The 20,762-nt window shown below is 46.2% G+C and overlaps 1 protein-coding gene across 1 annotated transcript in view; it reads right to left on the bottom strand.

The window, feature by feature from the left end:
- Positions 1 to 14,588: 14,588 nt before the first annotated feature.
- LOC141164149 (leukotriene C4 synthase-like) overlaps positions 14,589 to 20,762 on the bottom strand; it is a 53,336-nt gene continuing 47,162 nt past the window's right edge. Inside the window, exons 5-6 of the mRNA XM_073649288.1 lie at positions 20,350 to 20,431; positions 14,589 to 16,569 (exon numbers count right to left, since the gene is read on the bottom strand). Of these exons, the coding sequence (XP_073505389.1) occupies positions 16,431 to 16,569; positions 20,350 to 20,431 (221 nt within the window). The 3' untranslated portion in view covers positions 14,589 to 16,430. The remainder of the gene's footprint in view (positions 16,570 to 20,349; positions 20,432 to 20,762) is intronic.

The following is a 20,762-nucleotide window of genomic DNA, read 5'->3' as shown; positions in this document are numbered from 1 at the left end:
CGCACAAATTGGTCAATTCGTGTGAGCTCGACAACCAGCCACAATACACAATTGTAGATTTTTATCCCGGGAGAGGCGGCACGTTAGGTTTAGGGTTCTAACAAAGTGGTACGCCTTGTCGCTGGCTGTTGGGCTCACACGAATTGGCCAATTTGTGCGCTAAGTGCCTTCATTTTTTAATATGTTTTCTACAGCAGTAATGCAGCTCCAATTTCATATATTCAGTGTTTACATATTATAGTGTAGCACAGTGCATTGGTAAGATATATTGAGTTGTGCTTATATTAGGAATCCTGATGAATCCATTAGAAATATCATGCAAACTGAAAAAAAGTAAAATAAAGTAAATACACTTAGTTTACGTGGCACAGAAAAAAATTATTGAGGCTAATGACTATGAAACTAAAACCCTGCAGAACAAGAAAAAATAAATAAAAAGCTGACCAGCCAAGAATGGTATAAAACATTTTATTAACATATATGCGACCTTCGAAGTGGAACCGGCGCCATAATAGGAGGAAAGTCTTCATTAGTGTGTGCGGCCATTGCTCATCCCTGATTATTTACCCCTTCCATCTCTTTCATCGTATGATGTTTACAGTCACTTACTTGAAAGTATTCTCTTATTTTTTGCCTGATTTTTATTATAGTATATTATTATAATAATAATAATAATAGTGATGTATGGCTATTACGTTCCTAATAGCACATTATTTTCATCCCCACATTGGATGTATATAAACATAATTTTATTTATTGACTATTTGTTCTCAAGTTTAATATATATTTAGAAATATCATACTTTATATGCTTTTATTTATTTTTTGTCTTCTTGTTTTTGTGGCGTCATTTCAATTGTGTGAACACTTTTCTTTTTTTTTTTTCAACACTTTCCACATATATGTTAACAAAAAAAAAATTTCTATTCTTGGTTCTTTTGAGTAGGATTTATGTATTCATTAGAAGAAGAGTTAGATGTCCAAGGGCACGAGCTCTATCATTGTACAGATGGGTACAGAAGTGTGGCGACAGCAACAATTTTTAGAATTTAGCCTGTCTTAACCCCCTACAATGGATTGGAAACAAAGCCATCAGGATGTGATTGAAGTGTAAACTTTCGCTTTAAAAGGGAATCTCCATTACTTAGATATTGGTGACCTATCTGCATCTATATGTTTGAGCGTTGGGATCTGACATCCGGCATCGGATCAGCTGTTTGAAGCGTTGTCCGGATGTAAGTGGTCGGAACAGCACAGGTTCGGGCACTCGGTAGAGGACGTGTTCAGGTATTACAGCTCAGCTCCTCTTCAAGTGAATAAAGGTGGCCATTGTACAGCCGAGCTGTTCCAGGTCCCTACATGGATTACATCCGGCCGTTGCTGCAAACAGTTGCTTGGTGGTGGTGATGGGTCATAAGTACTTCCATGTAAAATATTGTTTAGAATTTGGGTCATCATTGATTGAAAAAGATGGACATAACCAAACATTGAATTCCCCCTTGAGATATTTTGTCAGGCCTATACTGCAATCCTCAGTTGTAGTGTTGAGCCACCCCCGTAGTGTTCGAGTTCGGTTCGGTTCGAACACCCGTATGTTCGTCGAACACCTTTGAACACCATTAAAACCAATGGCAGGCAAACAAAAACACACAGAAACACATAGAAAACACTTCAAAGATGTCCAAAAGCTGACAAACTGCTCAGAAGACACAACTAACACATGGAAAAGTGACAAGTACATATAGTCATGCGAAAAGAAAAGAGGTGGATGAGTAAAAGGAGGGGGAGACACAGATATAGGCATGTCATGCCCTTCTAAATCAAGAAAGGCTGGAGTAAAAATCTAAAATCAGCCTACCAACACCCAGACGTCGTGACAAGAAAATTAAAAAAAGAAATATCTTTAGGTAGAATGGCGGTTCCATTCAGAACACTTTCCTTACAAGACGTAGTGGTATCCCCGTTGTGAGTTGTGCCAAAAACGGAACCCAATACATTCAGACTAATCCACCATTTGTCATATCCAAGGGGCAGGTCAGTAAACGACAACATCGACGTGGAACCAAGTACAGTAGTATATACTGTACATCCTTTGACAAGGCGATCAGGCGGATCAAGAAGTTGGGAAGGGTCACCCTAATGGCCAAAACAGACATTGATGCGGCGTTCCGGTTACTTACTACCTGTGCCTCCGAATAGTGTCCACCTATTGGGCTGCTTCTGGGAAGGAGCATACTATATAGAAAGCTGTTTGCCCATGAGGTGGTCCAGATCCTGCTCACTGTTTGAGGCGTTTAGTTGCTTCCTCGAATGGGTTGTCATGGACGTTTCTAATGGGGCACATATTATCCATTACCTCGACAAATTCTTATGCCTGGGCCCAAAAGATTCGCCACAGTGTGAATACACGCGGTAGTCCACCTGTGAGAAGGAGAGAGCTGGAGGGAGAGCGGACACCACAGAGCCGAGGGGTTAGATGGAGAACGGAAGAAGGAAAGAGGGCGAGGGAGGTAAGGGAGTACAGTAGAAGGCCGACCTGAGCTCCCCCACGTTCCTGCTGGGCGGGGAACAGACCTGGGAAGAAAAGCCGCGTGCGAAGCCGACACACCAGTCCGTTCCTGCCCATGCGACCTCCGTGTCGCCGGGTTTGTGCCAGAGCCACGGTGGACCCTGACTGCCAGCCCCCCTCTCCCAATACTGGTGCCTGTCCTCTGGTTGGTCGAGCCCCCCCGCGGTGGGGGGGAGTAACATCTGCAGAAGAAAGACCATCTTCCAGCCAAACTAAGATGTCTACTTCTTTTCGTGGACAATGTGATACAATCCCTTTCTTACGGACACGCCCATCGCTACAAATTCCAGATGAGGCACAAAAACAGCAGGTGCTTCAACGGATATCAAGTGCTCCTTCAAGTGGGCTCTCCTTCACCTCAACTTCAACATCACAAATACTCCAGTCCTCAGAGGTGTCACCCCAATCGTACTTGCTTCCTCACAGCTCCCAAGTCTCCAGCTTCCCGTCTGAGTATGGGGAAACACAGATGGTTGAGTCTGCACAGCTGTTTACTCATACTATAGCCTGGGAAACGGAGGTCTGCTCCAGAGCTTCTGTTAATCCAGACGAGGAAATGCTCTGCACTGATGCCCAGAATCTTTGAGTCGGATCCAGGACCAGATGAAGAAGGTTCTGAGCATAATGTAGACCCTCGTTCCCAAGCTGTAACCCCTGTTGGTGGAGACAATGATGAAGACGATGATGAGACTCAAATACATGATTGGAGCGACAAATTGACTTTTCGGTCAGGGCAGGAAGAGGTTGGCTCTGAGGACGACGGGTGTGAGAACACACAGGGTGATGATGACGAGGTTGGAGATCCCACTTACTGTCAACCCACAGTCAGCCAGTCGATGAGGTCAGCAGAGTAGGTGGAGGAGGATGTAACTAGCCCAGGGGATGGGGATGACTCGGTACCCGGGCCTTTGCCTGGCCTTTGGGATGTTGCGGTGGTCGGCTCCTAGGCCCGTACCCTGGGGTCAGTCTTTAAAAGGGTGGATAATTGTTAATTTTATAAGAGTTCGTGACGCCACCTGTGGTATCTGGTGAGAAGCACCAGCGCTGCAGTAGTCCACTGAGGCCGGTGATAAGGCAGCTCGATGGTATAGCTCCCCACAGGTGGAGCTAGGACTCAGAAAAGGGTATGCAGGGGGAATGCAGGACAGGCGAGACCCAGCTGGGTCAGAGCAAGAACGGGAAAGGACACGGTAGTCACTTCAGTACCTTTTACTGGTGGAAATTCAGACACATCCCGGAGCACTGTAGGGTGAAGGGTGCATATCAGGATCCTCCCCAATGAGCGGGTGTAGGGCCTCCTGTTTCTTGCCTTTGCGTAGTAAGTTTCTGACCTGCCTGGAGCTAGGCCTAACTTTGTCTCTGTCCTGCGCTGGCTGACCTTGTGGTAGGGCCTTGTCTTGGAGTTCATGCTCCCAGTATGTGGGGCCTAAGCGTCTCCTGGCTCTGTTACGTATCAGCACCTTAGCGATCCTGGGACTTGTATTTCTCCAGGGATTCCGGTTATGCCTTACTGGGTCATAGAGATCCCGGTAAGCGCGGATCCGGTGTCCGGTAAATGCTTCGGGGTGAGCTGGTTAAGCTCCTCTGCCCCCTATGTACTAACTCTCCACTCGCCTTCGGCCTACTCGGGCCCTCACTAGGCTATACACACTAACGGCAGCTTGCCACGCTTCACCGATCTTATGGCGCCGGCACACCTTAAGCTCTAACTGGGCTCCCTGAATCTAGCTAACAGGAGCCTCGTGCTCCACTGCTGAACTATTAACTGAGTTCTCTAGACTAGACTGAGCTCCACTGCAGACTGACCTCTCTTAGGCTTCTCTACTGCAGGAACTCTTCAGAGGAAGTGAACTGCCTAGCTCCACCTTCCCTATTTATATCCCTAACGGGCTCCCTCTGCTGGTCTGAGGTGGAAGGTGGAGATGTGTGAATGTTTATGGGGGCCTCTTGTGGAGGATTCCATCAATGCACTCTTCTAGGATCTGTGATACCAAGCGCAGCTGGGCGTCACAGATGCTATTAACGACGAGGTTAGGTTGCGCCTTCCTGGACAGAGACTGAGTACTGGAAGCACGACAACAACTGCATCCTCAACCACAACTCTGCCTCTGACCACAAGTCGTAGTGGCTCTTCAGGTGGCATGGGCTCTAAGCCTTGCATAGCCTGGGCATTTTTTCAGATCGATAAGGATGACCCAACTCGTGTTATCTGTAATATTTGTCACCAAAAGCTAAGTAGAGGCCAAAAAATCCATAGTTTGAGTACTTCATGCATGAACCGTCACATGGTATGAAGCATAAGTTGCAGTGGGAAGCTCACTGTGCTACAATGCGGCCTAGCGGGCCGGGCCAACCACCGTCTGCCCCATCTTGTGCATCCGTGGCCTCTTCATCCTCTGTGACTGGGGGGACAGCAGTCACACATGTTTTTGGACGCAGACCTGCCACCTCTTTACCCGCAACAGCCAGTGTGATTGGCTGGTCATCATTTCATTTGGAAGTGGAAACACCAGCTGGTGTTGAGCGCTCTCCGACATCGAGAGCACCACCTTTGGATCAAGGCAACCTAACTTTTCCACCTGCATCTTCCTCACAGACCGGCAAGTTTGCCGGGGACACCCTACTCAACCTCGTCTAAGCACAACAGCCAGCCCTCGGTCCCTCAGATGTGGACAAGTAAAAGATAATTTCCTCCTAGCCATGACAAAGTTAAGAGGTTGAATTTCACCATCTGCAAGCCGTTGGCTACAGAAATGCTGCCTTTCCGCCTGGTGGACACAGAGGATTTTCGAGACCTTATGTCCGTCGCAGTGCCCCAGTACCAGATGCCCAGTCGGCACTACTTCTCAAAGAAAGGTGTGCCTGCGCTCCACCAGCATGTCGCACACAACATCACCGCTTCTTTGAGAAACTCTGTGTGTGACAGGGTGCATTTCACCACAGACACTTGAACGAGTAGGCATGGACAGGGGCGTTACATGTCGCTGACTGGGCACTGGGTAACTATGGTGACAGCAGGACAAGGGGCTGCTGTCCAAGTCTTGCCGTCCCCACGAGTTGTACGTCAATCCTCTTTATCTAGAAGTTCCTCCACTGCTTCTGCCTCCTCAACCTCCTCTCGGTCCTCCACCTGCACACAAAGCCTGTCTGGTCATGCCACAAGCTTTCTAACTGCGCAGAAGGGATCCTGCACACCTCCTTACTATGCTGGCAGCAGGGCTCAACGTCATCAGGCGGCTTTTACTTTGAAATGTCTGGGAAATGTGAGTCACACAGCTGAGGAGTTGTGGTCAGCTCTGGAGAACCAGTTTCATGAATGGTTGTCTCCACTGGACCTGCAACCAGGGAAGGCCGTGTGCGACAATGCTGCCAACCTGGGTGCGGCCCTTCGCCGGGGCAATGTCACACACGTGCCTTGTATGGCTCACGTGTTGAACTTGGTTGTCCAGCAATTTTTAGCCCACTATCCCGGACTAGATGGCCTTCTGCAGAGGGCACGGTCGCTGTGTGCTCACTTCCGCCGTTCACATCCCGCAGCTCAACGACTTACATCTCTACAGAAGTCGTTGGGCCTGCCAGTTCACCGGCTGAAATGCGATGTGCCGACATGGTGGAATTCAACTCTGCACATATTGCAGAGACTGTGGCAGCACTGACAAGCCCTGGTGCAATACGTTCTGACTTATAGCCTGGGCCAACGAGATCCAGAGGTGGGGCAAATCACGCTGCAGGAGTGGTCTCAGATCAGGGACCTATGAAGTTGACGCGCCCCCTGGGCCGTGGGGTACCCGGAGCCGGGCCGGTAGATGCTGGGGGTTGTATGCACTGTGGCGGCGACCCGGTCCATGACCCAGGGCGGTCAATCCAAGGGTAATTTGTATGTATGGGTTTTATAATGTCCGACTACGCCACCTGTGGAGTGCGGCCAAAGGGGCCGCCGCTGCGGAACAGTCCTCTGAAGCTGGTGGTTTTGCAGCAATGGTATTATTACTCCCCACAGGAAGAGTGTAGCTTCAGGGCAGTGTGGGTGGATGATGGTGGTTGTAGTGCAGGGAGTCAGTAATGAACACAGAGTCCGTGTGATGCAGTCCCAAGATCTTTACTCACAGTTGTTGCAGTCCAGATTATAGGTACCAGAGCAATCTCCCCCGTCGTGCTGTGCGTACTCAGTGAGGGGCTCAGTCCACCCCCAGATAGCTCCGGAGTACTTAGCAGGACCCCCTTATGTGTGTCCTTTCTCTGGCCTTCTCCCTGCACCTCACACCCAGTGACACTTCTATCCGGCATCCTCGGGCCTTGGCGGGCGACGTGTGTTCCGTCCCCTGGGTCCTATGTGGCTACCTTCTTAGTGAGACTTTTGTGGACTTTGGCCTGCAGTACATGAAATTCTGCAGCCTCTGGTTTCTAGTTGAGCCTTGCTGTTTCTCCGCTAGTTGAGGGACCGCTTCCCCTTATCTGGCCTGACCCCTCTACCTCCTGGTAGCAGCGGGCGTACGGGTGGCCTTCTGCACGGCCCGTACCCCTTGAGTCCCTTCGGTTCCTGGAGCCTTCCTGCTCCCACTCCTCTCTTCTCTCCTTCAGTCCTGGGCCTCCCAGGCTAGCCCCGCCTCCGGAGCAGAGCTCATGCAGAGCCTCTGCTCCTGTCACTTCTCCTCTGACTGGCTTGCTCTTTCTAAGATGGCTTCCTATTTATACTCTCCCTGTCATGTGCTCCCCTAAGCGGCTTTCTCCACCCACACCCACTACATAGGATCCTCCCACCAGCTAGGGACCTGGGACTGTGCTCTCCCTTAGGAGCAATCTCACCCTACCCCAACTGCGGGTATGTGTTGGATGCAGGTGTTAGGGTCCCGAGCCATACTCCTTCCTTACCTGAGGGTGAGATACCACACCTCTGGGTGAGATGCAGTACCTCTGTGGCGACTGAACCCTCAGGGGCACCACACACCCTTCTGCACAGTTTTGAAATGGTGACGAAGATGTTTAGTGCTGACGACGATGCCATTATCAGCATGACTATTCTGGTGATTTACATGCTGGAGCACACGTTAAACAGAATTCAGAGTCAGGTGGTGGGACAAGAGGAGGTGGAGGAAGTAGAGGAGGAGTCGTATGCGGAAGGGATAACATCTCCAAGGTCCAGATGGTCGGCAGCACCAAGGCGGCAGGCATGGGAGGGTGGGGGAGAGGGATTAACCAGGGCACATGGTATCAGCCAAACTGTTGAGGAAGGTGCAGGAGCCAAGGAAGAAGTGGAGGACGAACTGGCGATGGGCATGTAAGACTCATCAGATGAGGGAGATCTTGATCACATTTCTGTTGTGCGAGGTTGGGGGGAGAGGGCAGAGGAAGGAAGCATGATTCTTACCTCGCTACCAACACAACAAGGACTTGGTCCTCCTGGATGCGCAAGACACGTGAGTGCCTTCTTGCTGCACTACCTGCAACATGACCCTCGGATTGTCAGAATTCGAAGTAATCCCGACTACTGGGTTGCCACACTCTTAGATCCCCGGTACAAAAGTAAATTTGCCAAAATAATTCCTGCCATAGAAAGGGATTCACGCATGCAGGAGTATCAGCAGAGGCTGTTGCAGAATCTTACATGTGCTTTTCCACAAAACACCAGTGGTGCACGTAGTGAATCTCACAGTTCTAACTTGCAAACCGTGGGACTGTCGAGTCTTCATCACTCAAACCGTAACAGTAACACAGTATCTGCTGGTAGCAGCAATTTTGTGGAATCGTTTCACCACTTTTTTAGACCATCCTTTGCAAGGCCACAGGAGATAAGAAGTCTGACACATAGTCAACGCCTAGAGAGGATGATACAGGAGTATCTCCAAGTGAACATCGAAGCTATGACTGTGTCACTGGACCCTTGCTCATTTTGGGCTTCCAATCTGGAAAAATGGCCGGAGCTCGCCACTCACGCCTTGGAGATCTTGTCATGCCCTGCAGCCAGCGTTCTCTCTGAACGTGTGTTCAGCGATGCTGGTGGTGTGCTGACAGATAAGCGCACTCGGCTGTCCACTGAGAATGTAGACAGACTCACGTTCATAAAGATGAACAAATCATGGATCCGCAAGGACTTTTCTACCCCTGTGTCATCCTGGGGAGACTAAAAGCTTGAGGATTTGGTAAAATCACCTCACCAAACGTTTTAAGCAACTCTGGGGCAATTGATGCCATTTAAGTGGTGTCTGTGCCACAATTTTTGGAAAAAATGGAGACTCTTTTTGGAGTCCCCTTGCTGTGTTTTACGTGACGTTGGCATCGTCAATTCCAGGTGGGTTGGGTCGCTCTCCCCCCCCTTTTAACTGTAAGAAACTACATACACTATGGCTTGGGGTAACACAGATGGTTGAGTCTGAAGAGCTGTTTACTCAGAGGTCTGCTCCAAAGCTTCAGTGTCTGCTAGTCAGCGTAGAATTTTTAACTGCATCTAGCCTAGGCAATACTTTGGGCATAGTAGCCCTGCTGCGAAGCAAGCTGCACCGCCTGTGTATCTAATAAGAATTTTTAAATGCATCTAGCCTAGGCAGACTGTGGGGACCCCCAACCAAACCCAGACGCTCAGCCCCCCTACCGCCCCCCTTTCCTTGACCATACAATAATGTAACTCTTACAACTGGATGGGTGAGGATCGGTCACAGCTTTATTAACTCTTTATACTCATTCCATTAGAAAGGCATTTTATTTCTAAAATAATTCAGCTCGTTGCAGCATGCCCTGGGTCTCCACACCGGCAAGTTGGCCAACAAGTGTAACTCTCCAACATGTCCTTTCTATTTCCAGGCCACGGAGGATCCTGCGTACTCGTATGCAGGACTCTGACCCCCATCCATCACACTTAACACTTGTTCCACTCCGTCCTAGAGTCCTGACAGGAATATGTCCAGTCCAATATCCATTAAGTGAACACCGTCGGGCCGTATGAAGCCTGCTTTATCTCCTTCCAGTTGTTGGTGTTGTATCACTACACCGCCTCTGTCTCTTCTAAATTTTGTCATCCGAATATTTATTACCCGCCTTGTCCGTTCGATGGCCGTGATGTCTTGCGCACCTTGCCATACCGCTATCGGCACAATCTTTGACCATACTATAGTTAGTTTTGTGAAAAATTCTCTGAAGCGCTCAGTCTCTAGTTTCATTTTTGCCATTAGTTATGCGCTCTTGTGATGACCTAGGTCGTTTCACCCGGCCTGTATAACTAAGATGACTGGACCTCTTCCTACCTTGATTACTTCCATTAGTACCTGTGGCCATAGCAGGCCTCTTATACCTCTCCAGTTGAAATATGTGTTATGAAACTCTAATTTCCTCCCTCCTGGGCGGACTTTCGCCCTTTTTTCTGCCCAATATATATACGAGTGGCCTATCACCCACACTGTTGGCTTAGCGTCACCTGTAAAAGAAACAAACCACGTTAGGATAACAAGTCCGGTCTTATGTATCTCGCCAAACACGTGGATCGCCATCTCCCTATCCTCTGAACTTCCGTTTCTGACAGTCCTGCTCTTGCTGCTTCCGTGGTCGTGCCTATGCGGAATGAGTGTGTCCTGTAATCTTTGGGGTGGTTCCCTGCCGATGTTATGCTTTTATTAAATATAGCTTGGAACTGGTATCTTGATAATGGCGTTCCATCAATGTGTGATAGGAAGAAATTACTTTGTGATCTGATGGTTAGATATGTTTTTACTATTGTTACCCGACTCAGTGTACCGTTTGTGGGTTGTAGAAGTACCCAAGTGCCCCTGCCCGCTGGAACCGTTTTCGATTGGCGTATGCGTAGACGTATTGCATTATTGGCTATGACTACGTCCTGGTGTAATAAGCATCCACTGGTGGTAATTTTGGATTGAGGGACTAATTCGCTTATGCATAGCGCCCCGAAGAAGGCGATCGCAAATGCAGTAGACAGTAGTGTTGCTTCAAATTGTGAGTGTCATGTTAATGGTGTTAGGGATATGATGTGAGAAATCAGTTTTAGTGACACGGGACGGGACGTCTACACTCCTGACTTGGCTGACCCCTTTTCCACCCTTTTATGGATTGTCTGATGATGAATCTCTTTGTCACATCTCCCCAATTCAGTAGTTGGAAATGAAATGCTACTCCGGTCAGACACCGCTGGGCTGACGCCTCTGATATGCCCCTCATCATTAGCTGGTGGAGAAATTCTATGGTGACTTGTAATCTGGCTTGTTCACATTGGTCAACCCGTCTGCCTGCTACTAGTCGTGTCCACTCTTCCCATGCCTTACCGTATGCTTGACACGTCGACGGGGCAACTGACGCTCAGATTAATGGCATCAACTATTCGCCACTAGATCCCATAGGGAGGGTGGGCAACTGTTGCCCGATGGGTGAGCGTTGGGGAGGAGCTCTGTGAAAATCTGCCAATTGAATTGTGATAAAGCGTTAGCAGCAGCTTTAGACCCCTCAGCATCGTGGCTAGCGCGGACCCATACATTGTGTTTTAGGCACAGGAATGCTAGCCGGCGTAGTAGGCCTAGCTCTGGGAGAGACGATGATGCCATCTTATTAATGCAGTGCTCTAGGCTGGTGTTTTTTGTTATGAAGCATATATTTTTGTTAGCCAGGAGTGCGCCCCATATTTCTATTGCTACCACTATTGGGAAGAAAAATTATTTTCTGGGCTAGATGCAGCTACAAATTATTATTAATTTCAAAGCTGGTGGAGCTTGGTATAGATGGCCTAATACAATGAGTACCACACACTGCTAATATGCCCAAAATTATTTTACAGGCAAGATGCAGCTAAAAATTATTATTAATTTCAAAGCTGGTGGAGCTTGGTATAAATGGCCTAATACAATGAGTACCACACACTGCTACAAGCCCAAATATTTTTTCAGAGCTAGATGCAGATAAAAATTATTTTGAATTTGCAACCTGGTGGAGGTTAGTATAGATGGACTAATAGAACAAGTCCCACACACTGCTACAAGCCTAAATATTTTTTCAGAGCTAGATGCAGATAAAAATTATTTTGAATTTGCAACCTGGTGGAGGTTAGTATAGATGGACTAATAGAACAAGTTCCACACACTGCTACAAGCCCATGCCCAAATATTTTTTCAGAGCTAGATGCAGATAAAAATTATTTTGAATTTGCAACCTGGTGGAGGTTAGTATAGATGGACTAATAGAATGATGCTATGCCCAAAAGGTTTTACTTCACTAGGTGCAGTAAAAAAATTGGTATTCTATACACAGGTGGTGTAGCTTGCAACACAGATAGGCTACTCCACTGACTAACACACACTGCAAGAGGTCAAAAAGGATTTGCTTTGCTAGATTTAGCCAAATGCTGTGAAAAAAACTTGCACAGCACTAAAACAGACCTGCCTGGCAAAAAGTGATAGGAACTGATGTAACCTAGTCCTGAAAAGGACTGCAATTACAATTAGTCTTTACTCCCACAATCTATCTATTTAAGAGCACAGACCTGCCTGATAAAAGTCGTAGGAAATGCTGTAACCTAGTCCTTAAAAGGACTGCAATCACAACTATTCCCTGCTCCCAAGCTATCTGTTAATTTCAAGGCAATTTTCGCACAAATCTACAAAGTATAGCGCACACAGCAACAGCGGTGCCGTCTAACACGCAGCTGCAGCAGTGAGAAAATGGTGGCGACGGGGAAAATGGCTTGGACTTATAGGGCAAGGACATGTGACATACACAGCCAATGACACATGCCCTTGCTTGTGTGAAAAAAAGCAGTTCGCTCCGTGTGTGCGCTGCTGATAGGCTGACAGATTGTACCTCCCCACTGTAAATGCGGGAAAGAGAAAAAAAAATGGAGATCTTCATTATTTATGCAGAGATCCATCCCCTGCCCCTCCCCCCACCCCGCTGTACGCTCAAACTGTGTATTAACATTAATTTTCAGCATTACTGAGAAAAAATCCAGTTATGATTTTGGTGCACGAACAGTTATCGAACATAACCTCGAACAGCCGAATTTTTTTCAAATTGTTCGTGTTCGCCGAACGGCTCGAACACCGCTGAAAACAGCTTGAATTTGAGATTGGCGAACAGTTCGAGTCGAACAACGCTCATCTCTACTCAGTTGCTTGCTTACTTGTTTTTCACACCTTCTCATTGATTTGGCCATCAAAGAATGCTCCTTTACGCTACCTTAGGAAGCTATTGAGTGCTTTTGCTGCCATGCATACATACACTGCTTTCACCGTGTTTGATATGATGTGGTTTCCTTCTGATCATGAGCCCTTCTCCTTTTCTTCTTCTCTTATTACTTATACAAGTTAAAGGGAAGGTGCCATCAATTTTTTTTTATTCTTTTTGTGAAAATAACATTATAATATTAATTTAAGCTTTGTAATGCAGTGTTTGCATAGATTGCAAACACTGCAACATGCAAAATATCTATATATATATAAAAAAGATTACCTATACTTGCAGCTAGGGGGAGCATCTTCTTGCATAGACCTCAAGCAGCTACAGTAATGCTTACTTGCATTACGTTAGCTGCAAAATTGGGGCAGTGTCCTTGTGACATCAATGTTTCCCTCCCCTTTTAGGTGTTATACTACACCCAAAAGTGGGGGAGGCAGAATAAAGACTAGAGACAATGCACTGCCATTTTCTTGGTGACTGCACTGTGATCTAATCTCAACCAGCTGCTAAACAGGAAGTGGATCTCAGTATATTTACAGAAGAGCAAGCAGAAGGAAGACAACGGACTGTGGAGCAACGTGGACCTGAGGAGCAGAGCTGCACGCAGTGAAGAAGAGAGCAGCTGAGAGGCCAGGACCGAAGAGACTAAACAGTGCAGCGGTGAGGGTCCATAGCTTTACTGCACAGGCAGTGGAGGATGGGAGAATATGAGAGCAGAGCTGGGGGAGCTTGTGTGTGTAAAAAGCTTCCAATTACATGTCCTCAGTGTGGAAGCTCTGGGCCACAATGAAATGGCACCAAGACACACCTACAGCTGTGAACTGAGCAGCCCATAGAGGCGTGCCCAGTTCACAGCTAATGTGGCTACAATGTTACAGATAGGGTCGGCATCCGACCGCTGAAGCCTATGTCCAGGGCTGCCGTATTTGAAGGAGTTTGAGTGTAGTGTAGTAACTCTTACACTCCTGAAAAGCAAATGGCAGCCCCCAGTAGCTGCAAAACAAATTAATAAAAAATAAACTATAAATACTGGGCACTTGAAAATATGTTATAACATTAAGGAATTTAACATTTTAATTTATTTTACATAATGTAAAAATGTGGCACCTTCCCTTTAAAAGGAGGTAAAGATATTGAAGACTCATCTCACTAGAGGTAATCAATACAAGATCAGTGGGGGTCGAACATGGAGCACCCCCATCCATCAGCTGTTATCGGTTCCTGCGGTGCCAGGATGTAAATGCTGAATGGTTCAACAGAACCACGCCGCGACCTTACACTGTGTAGTGGCCACTGCTGGGAGCTGCAGCTCCAATTCCGTTCAACAGCTGCAGTTCTTCCGATTTTTTTGTTAGGAACAGAAATGTTTTACACAGCTTTTAAGAAAACTGCGACCAGTCTAGAATGAGATCTTTGTGTAGAAATGCATTCATCAATATGTCGTACGTCAAGCTAAAACTTTAAACACTACCCTTTTTTACTTTTTGGTGTACCGTGTATCTCCGCAAATACGATTTTTTTGCTCCGAAAGATGGGTTGGGGCTTGTTTTCAGGGGCTGTCTTATATTTTTTCATGAAAAACAATCCACATTCTTGAACAACAAAAAATAAATCAACATTTTATTCAAATATAATCATGTCGACATCACACACACACACACGCACGCACACATGTATACACACACAAATATACACACGCTATATACCATTCTGTCTCCTCTTCAGGACCTCTGCAGTTAAATGACCTTTGGTGATATCATGGTCCCATGACAGTGTCGCAAAGTGCAGAACATTTTGGGAGCAAATGCAATAACTGCTGTCTCCCATTGTGTGCATGGTTTCATAATACCAACCCGTAGACTCCATGTGGCATCTGAGTGCATATCACAAACCTACTTTTTTTGTGTCCTCATAAACCTTGTGTACTTGAGCTCTAAATGAAAGATAAGGAGTGTAATTCACTACTTCATCACCAAGAATTTTCCCTTCAACCAACTGGACAGGACCACAGAACCTGAAGTGAATTTTACTACGTAAGCCTATGGAGGGTCATAATGAGGCGAAGAGCAATGACTTCACTGAGAAGAGGAGCAGGACGGCACTGGATCCCAGAGTGATATAGAATTGGAGAATTGGCTATACATGGGCCAGATATCTCAATGGGGCAACCTGTGCAGAGGCCCAAGAGGTAAGGGGGCACACTTCTACCTCCAAAGCAGCGTCTGTCATAGTGCACTTCTTTGTGTCTCTAAGAAAAACTATTGGACTGTAAAGGGTAAATACACATGGTGTGCACAATTATTGGGCAAGTGAGTATTTTGACTATATAATTTTTCTGCAGCTTTTCCATCTCCATGCTGCATGATTGTGAATGCTGATTGGATGTGTATTTGTGTAATGGGGGAGGTTGCGGCCTAAGGATATAATACACTTATCAGGGTGTAAAAAATTGAGGCAACTTGTTTTCATCAGGCAAAATGGGCCTTAAAAGAAATGTAACGGACTCAAAAAAGTCAAAACTTGTTATAAGTCTTAGAGGGATGCAGCACTTGTGAAATCACACTTTGGTTTAGATGCCAGCAAGGTGGAGGTGGGCTCCTGCTAGGGGCTGGTATTATTAAAGATGAGCTGGTTGGACCTGTTTGAGTTCAAGATGGACTCAAAATCAACTCCCAAACCTACTGCCAGTTTCTAGAAGACTCTTTCTTTAAACAGTGATATAGGTAGATCTTTATACCAGGCCAAGTACAGTAATCTGATTAAGGAAAGACTAATTGTCCCACTGCATTACAGGCGTCCTGCTTAACAGTTGGGTGTTCATATTAAGAAACATGTTGACTGTTTCCAATGACAACCAGCAGAATTGCAAATACAGCTCTGGACAGTATCAATTCTGTAATTCACAATGTGTATAAGTTAGAAAGGACCTTTTACTGGATATTTTAAGTTAAAGGAGTATTCCCATCTGGTACATTTATGGCAAAACTTCAGGATATGCCAAAACTTTATGGTAGATGCAGTTTGCATTGGTGAGACCCCCATCTATCTCGAGAATGAAGCTCCATTGTGTTGTAGTAAAGAGGTGGTTGGAATTCCCTTACAATTGAATAAGAATTCCGCCCACCTCACCACTGACCACTGCGCTCATCAGGGACCCTTGAGATTGATATAGTCCCATTGGTGGAACTGTAGAAAATGGGAATCCCCTGTATACTAAATGTTCTCTAATTGGTGCTGCTACGCTTATTCCAGAAGAGTTCTTCTTTTCTTTTTCTCCCGTGCCCTTACGTTCCAAAGTTATGCCCCAGCAGAAATAAAGATTCAAATTTTCCATTCAAAAACCTGGGCTTTACCGTGGGGTGCGGACATTTGTTGATTGGCCAGCATCAGAGGAGAAAAGGCAAATAGCCAGAGAGAAGTTCGGTGGTGTGCACTGTGCTGAAACAACATAAACTGCAGCTGCTGAAGAACCTCTTCTTAAATACAGAGGGAGCTCTACATGTCAATGAGTGTTTGGCACACAGAAGAGACTTACCACAAAAGTGACTTTTTATGCAGCGGAGCGCCACTTATCTCTGTACAATCAGTTGGTGGCATCAGGATGTGACATTAATAAAATATATCATTTGCAGACAATAGGACATTTCCGTGACAAGAAGGGACGTGTCCAGAGCGCTGTATACATACTGCACATATTAGAAAAACATCCCCCAAGTGAAACTTATCTTAATACTGATACCACAGTGTGAATATAGGAAAAAGTCCAGTATACCAACGAGAGATAATCCAATAAGAAGCCAGAGGATGCTGGCGCTGATGTACATGGGGGTCAACCTGTGGAGAAGGAAGAGAAGAGAAGTGTTCTTATGTTTGTTAGTTTGACAATGGTTCCCAAAGTAATTAAGGAAACACTTAAAAAATATTGCCCACAAAGGTGGACAACCCCTTTTTTTTACTTCATTGAGAACAGAATGGTCAATGGAAACCAAAATTGTAAACTGAGGGTTGGATTATAAATCACCCTAAAATTCTTATACATGTTAATTACATCTTGACCCATATTGTGGGTCAGTTGTGTGTATGGCCCCGATGTGCCTCTGTGCACACCTGACCACATCTGGGCAAGCTACTGATGAGATGATGTACTGGGGGATCTCCGACCAGACCTGGATCAGGCCATAAGTGAGCTCCTGAACAGCCTTTGCCGCTACTTGGCTGCATTAGATGAACAAATGTCCCACACGTGCCTTCGTCATCCAAGAACTGCCCGCACACTCTTGTCACAAGGCCGTGCATTGTCCTGTGCCATTGTACTCAGAGCCAAACAGCAGTCAGGGAAAAGTTGGTTATAATGCAAACCTCCAAGGATACAGCTCCCCAGACCATCACTGACCAACCGCCAAACTGGCTATAATGTATTCTTACAGCATGGTGCTGGGCAGTGAGCACAAATCCCACTTCACGTCCCTCATAGAGTATGATTCGGACAGTTTGGTCACGATCACGCACACAGTAACTGCTGGAGGTCATTTTTGTAAGGCTCTAGCAGTGCTCCTCTGGTTCCTCACACAAAGGTGCAGAAACCAGTCCTGGGTGGATCCCCCCTTCTATGGCCTTGTCCTGCTCTTCTCATTGTAACAGCCCTGGTATGTGCTCCATGCTCTTGAGACTGTGCTCTGAGACACAGTCAACCTTCTTGTCATCTTGGAGGAGCTGTACTACCTGTGCAACCTCCTGAGTGGGAAGAAAATGCCTCTTTATGTAGTGTCTGATACACTAACAAAATGCAAAAAGTAGAGAAAAATCAGTCGGAAGCATAAGGCGAGAGGAATTGTCTGTGACCTCCACCTGCACCATTTCCTTTTTGGGGGTTTCTTGCTGATCCTCTCCTGTTGCTACTTTCATTTGCACGAAAACAAGTGAAATGGATCTTCAATCGCTTTTACTTCTTAACTGGACAGATTGGTTTCTCTGAAGTTTAATTGACATAATCTGATGTGCTCCCTTAACCCCTTTACTCCCGAGGGTGGTTTGCACGTTAATGACCGGGCCAATTTTTAATGACCGGGCCATTGTCATTTTATGAGGTAATTACTCTGGAACGCTTCAACGGATCCCCCTGATTCTGAGATTGTTTTTTCGTGACATATTGTACTTCATGATAGTGGTAAAATTTATTCGATATCACTTGCGTTTATTTGTGAAAAAAATGGAAATTTGGCAAAAATTTTGAAAATTTTGCAATTTTCAAAATTTGAATTTTTATGCCCTTAAATCAGAGAGATATGTCACACAAAATAGTTAATAAATAACATTTCCCACATGTTTACTTTACATCAGCACAATTTTGGAACCAAATTTTTTTTTGCTAGGAAGCTATAAGGGTTAAAAGTTGATCAGCGATTTCTCATTTTTCCCACAAAATTTACAAAACCATTTTTTTAGTGACCACATCACATTTGAAGTAACTTTGAGGGGTCTTTATGACAGAAAATACCCCAAAGTGACACCATTCTAAAAACTGCACCCCTCAAGGTGCTCAAAAACACATTCAAGAACTTTATTAACCCTTCAGGTGCTTCACAGGAATTTTTGGAATGTGGAAGAAAAAAATGAACATTTAACTTTTTTCACAAAAATGTTACTTTAGACCCAATTTTTTTTATTTTCGCAGGGGTAACAGGAAGAAATCGACCCCAAAATTTCTTGTGCAATTTTCCCTGGGCACGCAGATACCCCATATGTGGGGAAAAAACACTGTTTGGGCGCACAGCAGGGCTCGGAAGGGAAGGAGCACCATTTGACTTTTTGAATGTAAAATTTGCTTGAATAATTAGCGGATGCCATGTTGTGTTTGGAGAGACCCTGATATGCCTAAACATTGGAGCTCCCCCACAAGTGACCTCATTTTGGAAACTAGACCCCCCAAGGCACCTATCTAGATGCATAGTGAGCATTTTGAACCCCCAGGTGCTTCACAAATTAATCCGTAAAAATGAAAAAGTATTTTTTTTTTTCACTTTTTCATTTTTACGAATCAATTTGTGACGCACCTGGGGGTTCCAAGTGCTCACTATGCATCTAGATAGGTGCCTTGGGGGGTCTAGTTTCCAAAATGGGGTTACTTGTGGGGGAGCTCCAATGTTTAGGCACACAAAGGCTCTCCAAACGCAACATGGTGTCCGCTAACAAATTGAATGGAAAATCCGCTCAAATTGTTAGCGGACACCATGTTGCGTTTGGAGAGCCCCTGTGTGCCTAAACATTGGAACTCCCCCACAAGTGACCCCATTTTGGAAACTAGACTAACAAAAATTGTGCAAGCGGGAGGGCACAAGCTCAGTAGATAGGAGCGCAAAAGCTCAGCATGCAGTAGGGCACAACCTCAGCAGGCAGGAGCGCACAAGCTCAGCAGGCGGGGAGCGCACAAGCTCAGCAGGCGGGGAGCGCACAAGCTCAGCAGGCGGGGAGCGCACAAGCTCAGCCGGCGGGGAGCACACAAGCTCAGCAGACGGGGAGCACACAAGCTCAGCAGACGGGGAGCACACAAGCTCAGCAGGCGGGAGGGCACAAGCTCAGCAGGCGGGAGGGCACAAGCTCAGCAGGCGGGAGGGTACAAGCTCAGCAGGCGGAGAGCGTACAAGCTCAGCAGGCGGAAGGGCACAAGCTCAGCAGGGAGGGAGCGCACAAGCTCAGCAGGCAGGGAGCGCACAAGTTCAGCAAGCAGGGAGCGCACAAGCTCAGCAGGCAGGAGCGCACTGCTCCTACATGAATGCGCACAGTGACCACTGTATGGATTCAGTACAAAGCATAGACTTTCTAGTTTATACTTTCTATGAATCTGTGCCCCACATTGTGTGCACAGTCCTGTCTGCTGATCTGCTGTCCAATGGTCTATGTGTGATCCACAGGACCCGCACCACCACTGGTCTGCAGGCAATTAAAAGGCCTGCTAAATATGAAAAAAGTTTACTTACTATTTAAATGTGCTATCTAGGACTATTTACTTTTTTCCTATGGGCCTAAGAACTAACAGGCAGGTAGTCGCTAACTACCTGTCTGTTCTATCTGGCTCAGAGCAGTCACAGACGCGTCAGCCGGCAATTCTGCTGCTTCTGGTCTACACAACAGCTCTTCCTCTTCCGGGCTGCTCTGCTGACGTCATGCTAATTGTCAGCTGGATCCCTGCAGTTAAGCAGTGGGAAGCTGGCTATCAATCAGCATGACATCGCCAGTCACACCCCATCAACAGACCAGCCCGAAACAGAAGCTTCTGCTCTGTTGACGAGACCTCAGCGGAAGCCACAGAACCACCGATGGGAGCAGTTTGTTCTTATGCCCATAGTAAAAAAATAAAACAGTCCTACATAACCCCTTTAAGGATCGGCTTGTAAAGAGTGTAAATAACTGTACTGATCCTATGCAATAAGATCTTGTATAAAACCCATCCATTGAATAATCTAGCTTGCCGCAATGGAGATGGCACCATCTCGTGTTTTCATAATTTTCCTTAAAAATGACCCTTGAGATTTGATTACGGAGGAGAAGAGGATATAAAATCTATAATGTAATAACCTGAAACCAATTACATACATAGTACGACATGCTGCTTACCTTCCCAGCGCAGATTCTTCATAACCATGGAAATATCTGTAGCGCGCGTATACATAGATTAGACCACAGAAAGCCGAGAACCCTGGACAATGTGAGACAGAAGTGGTCACAACTGGGTTCTGGTGGATAGCGCACTGCCTACACTGCCCAAACTCACATGCTCGCCCCATAATATAAATCTCCTGGAAATAGTATCTGTTTTTTAGGATAATACCTCTCAAATTACATGGTACTTCTGTTACAATTACCTGTAAAAAAAAACAACAACTTACAAATGATAAAATGATGTTTATAGTCACAGCTCACCTCCTCCCCCTCACTGCACAAGGACCTCTGCACAGATTACAGAGCATGCCTAGAAATCTTTCTTATTTAAGTCAATGAATCTTTTCCAGTCTATTCCTTTAGTCCAG

The sequence above is a fragment of the Phyllobates terribilis genome, unplaced genomic scaffold (genome assembly GCF_046119375.1).
Source record: "Phyllobates terribilis strain yellow unplaced genomic scaffold, ASM4611937v1 Scaffold_10__3_contigs__length_209671492, whole genome shotgun sequence".
NCBI lineage: Eukaryota > Metazoa > Chordata > Amphibia > Anura > Dendrobatidae > Phyllobates > Phyllobates terribilis.
The sequence above is the reverse complement of the archived record's forward strand: the minus strand, read 5'-3'. Positions and strand labels throughout refer to the sequence as shown.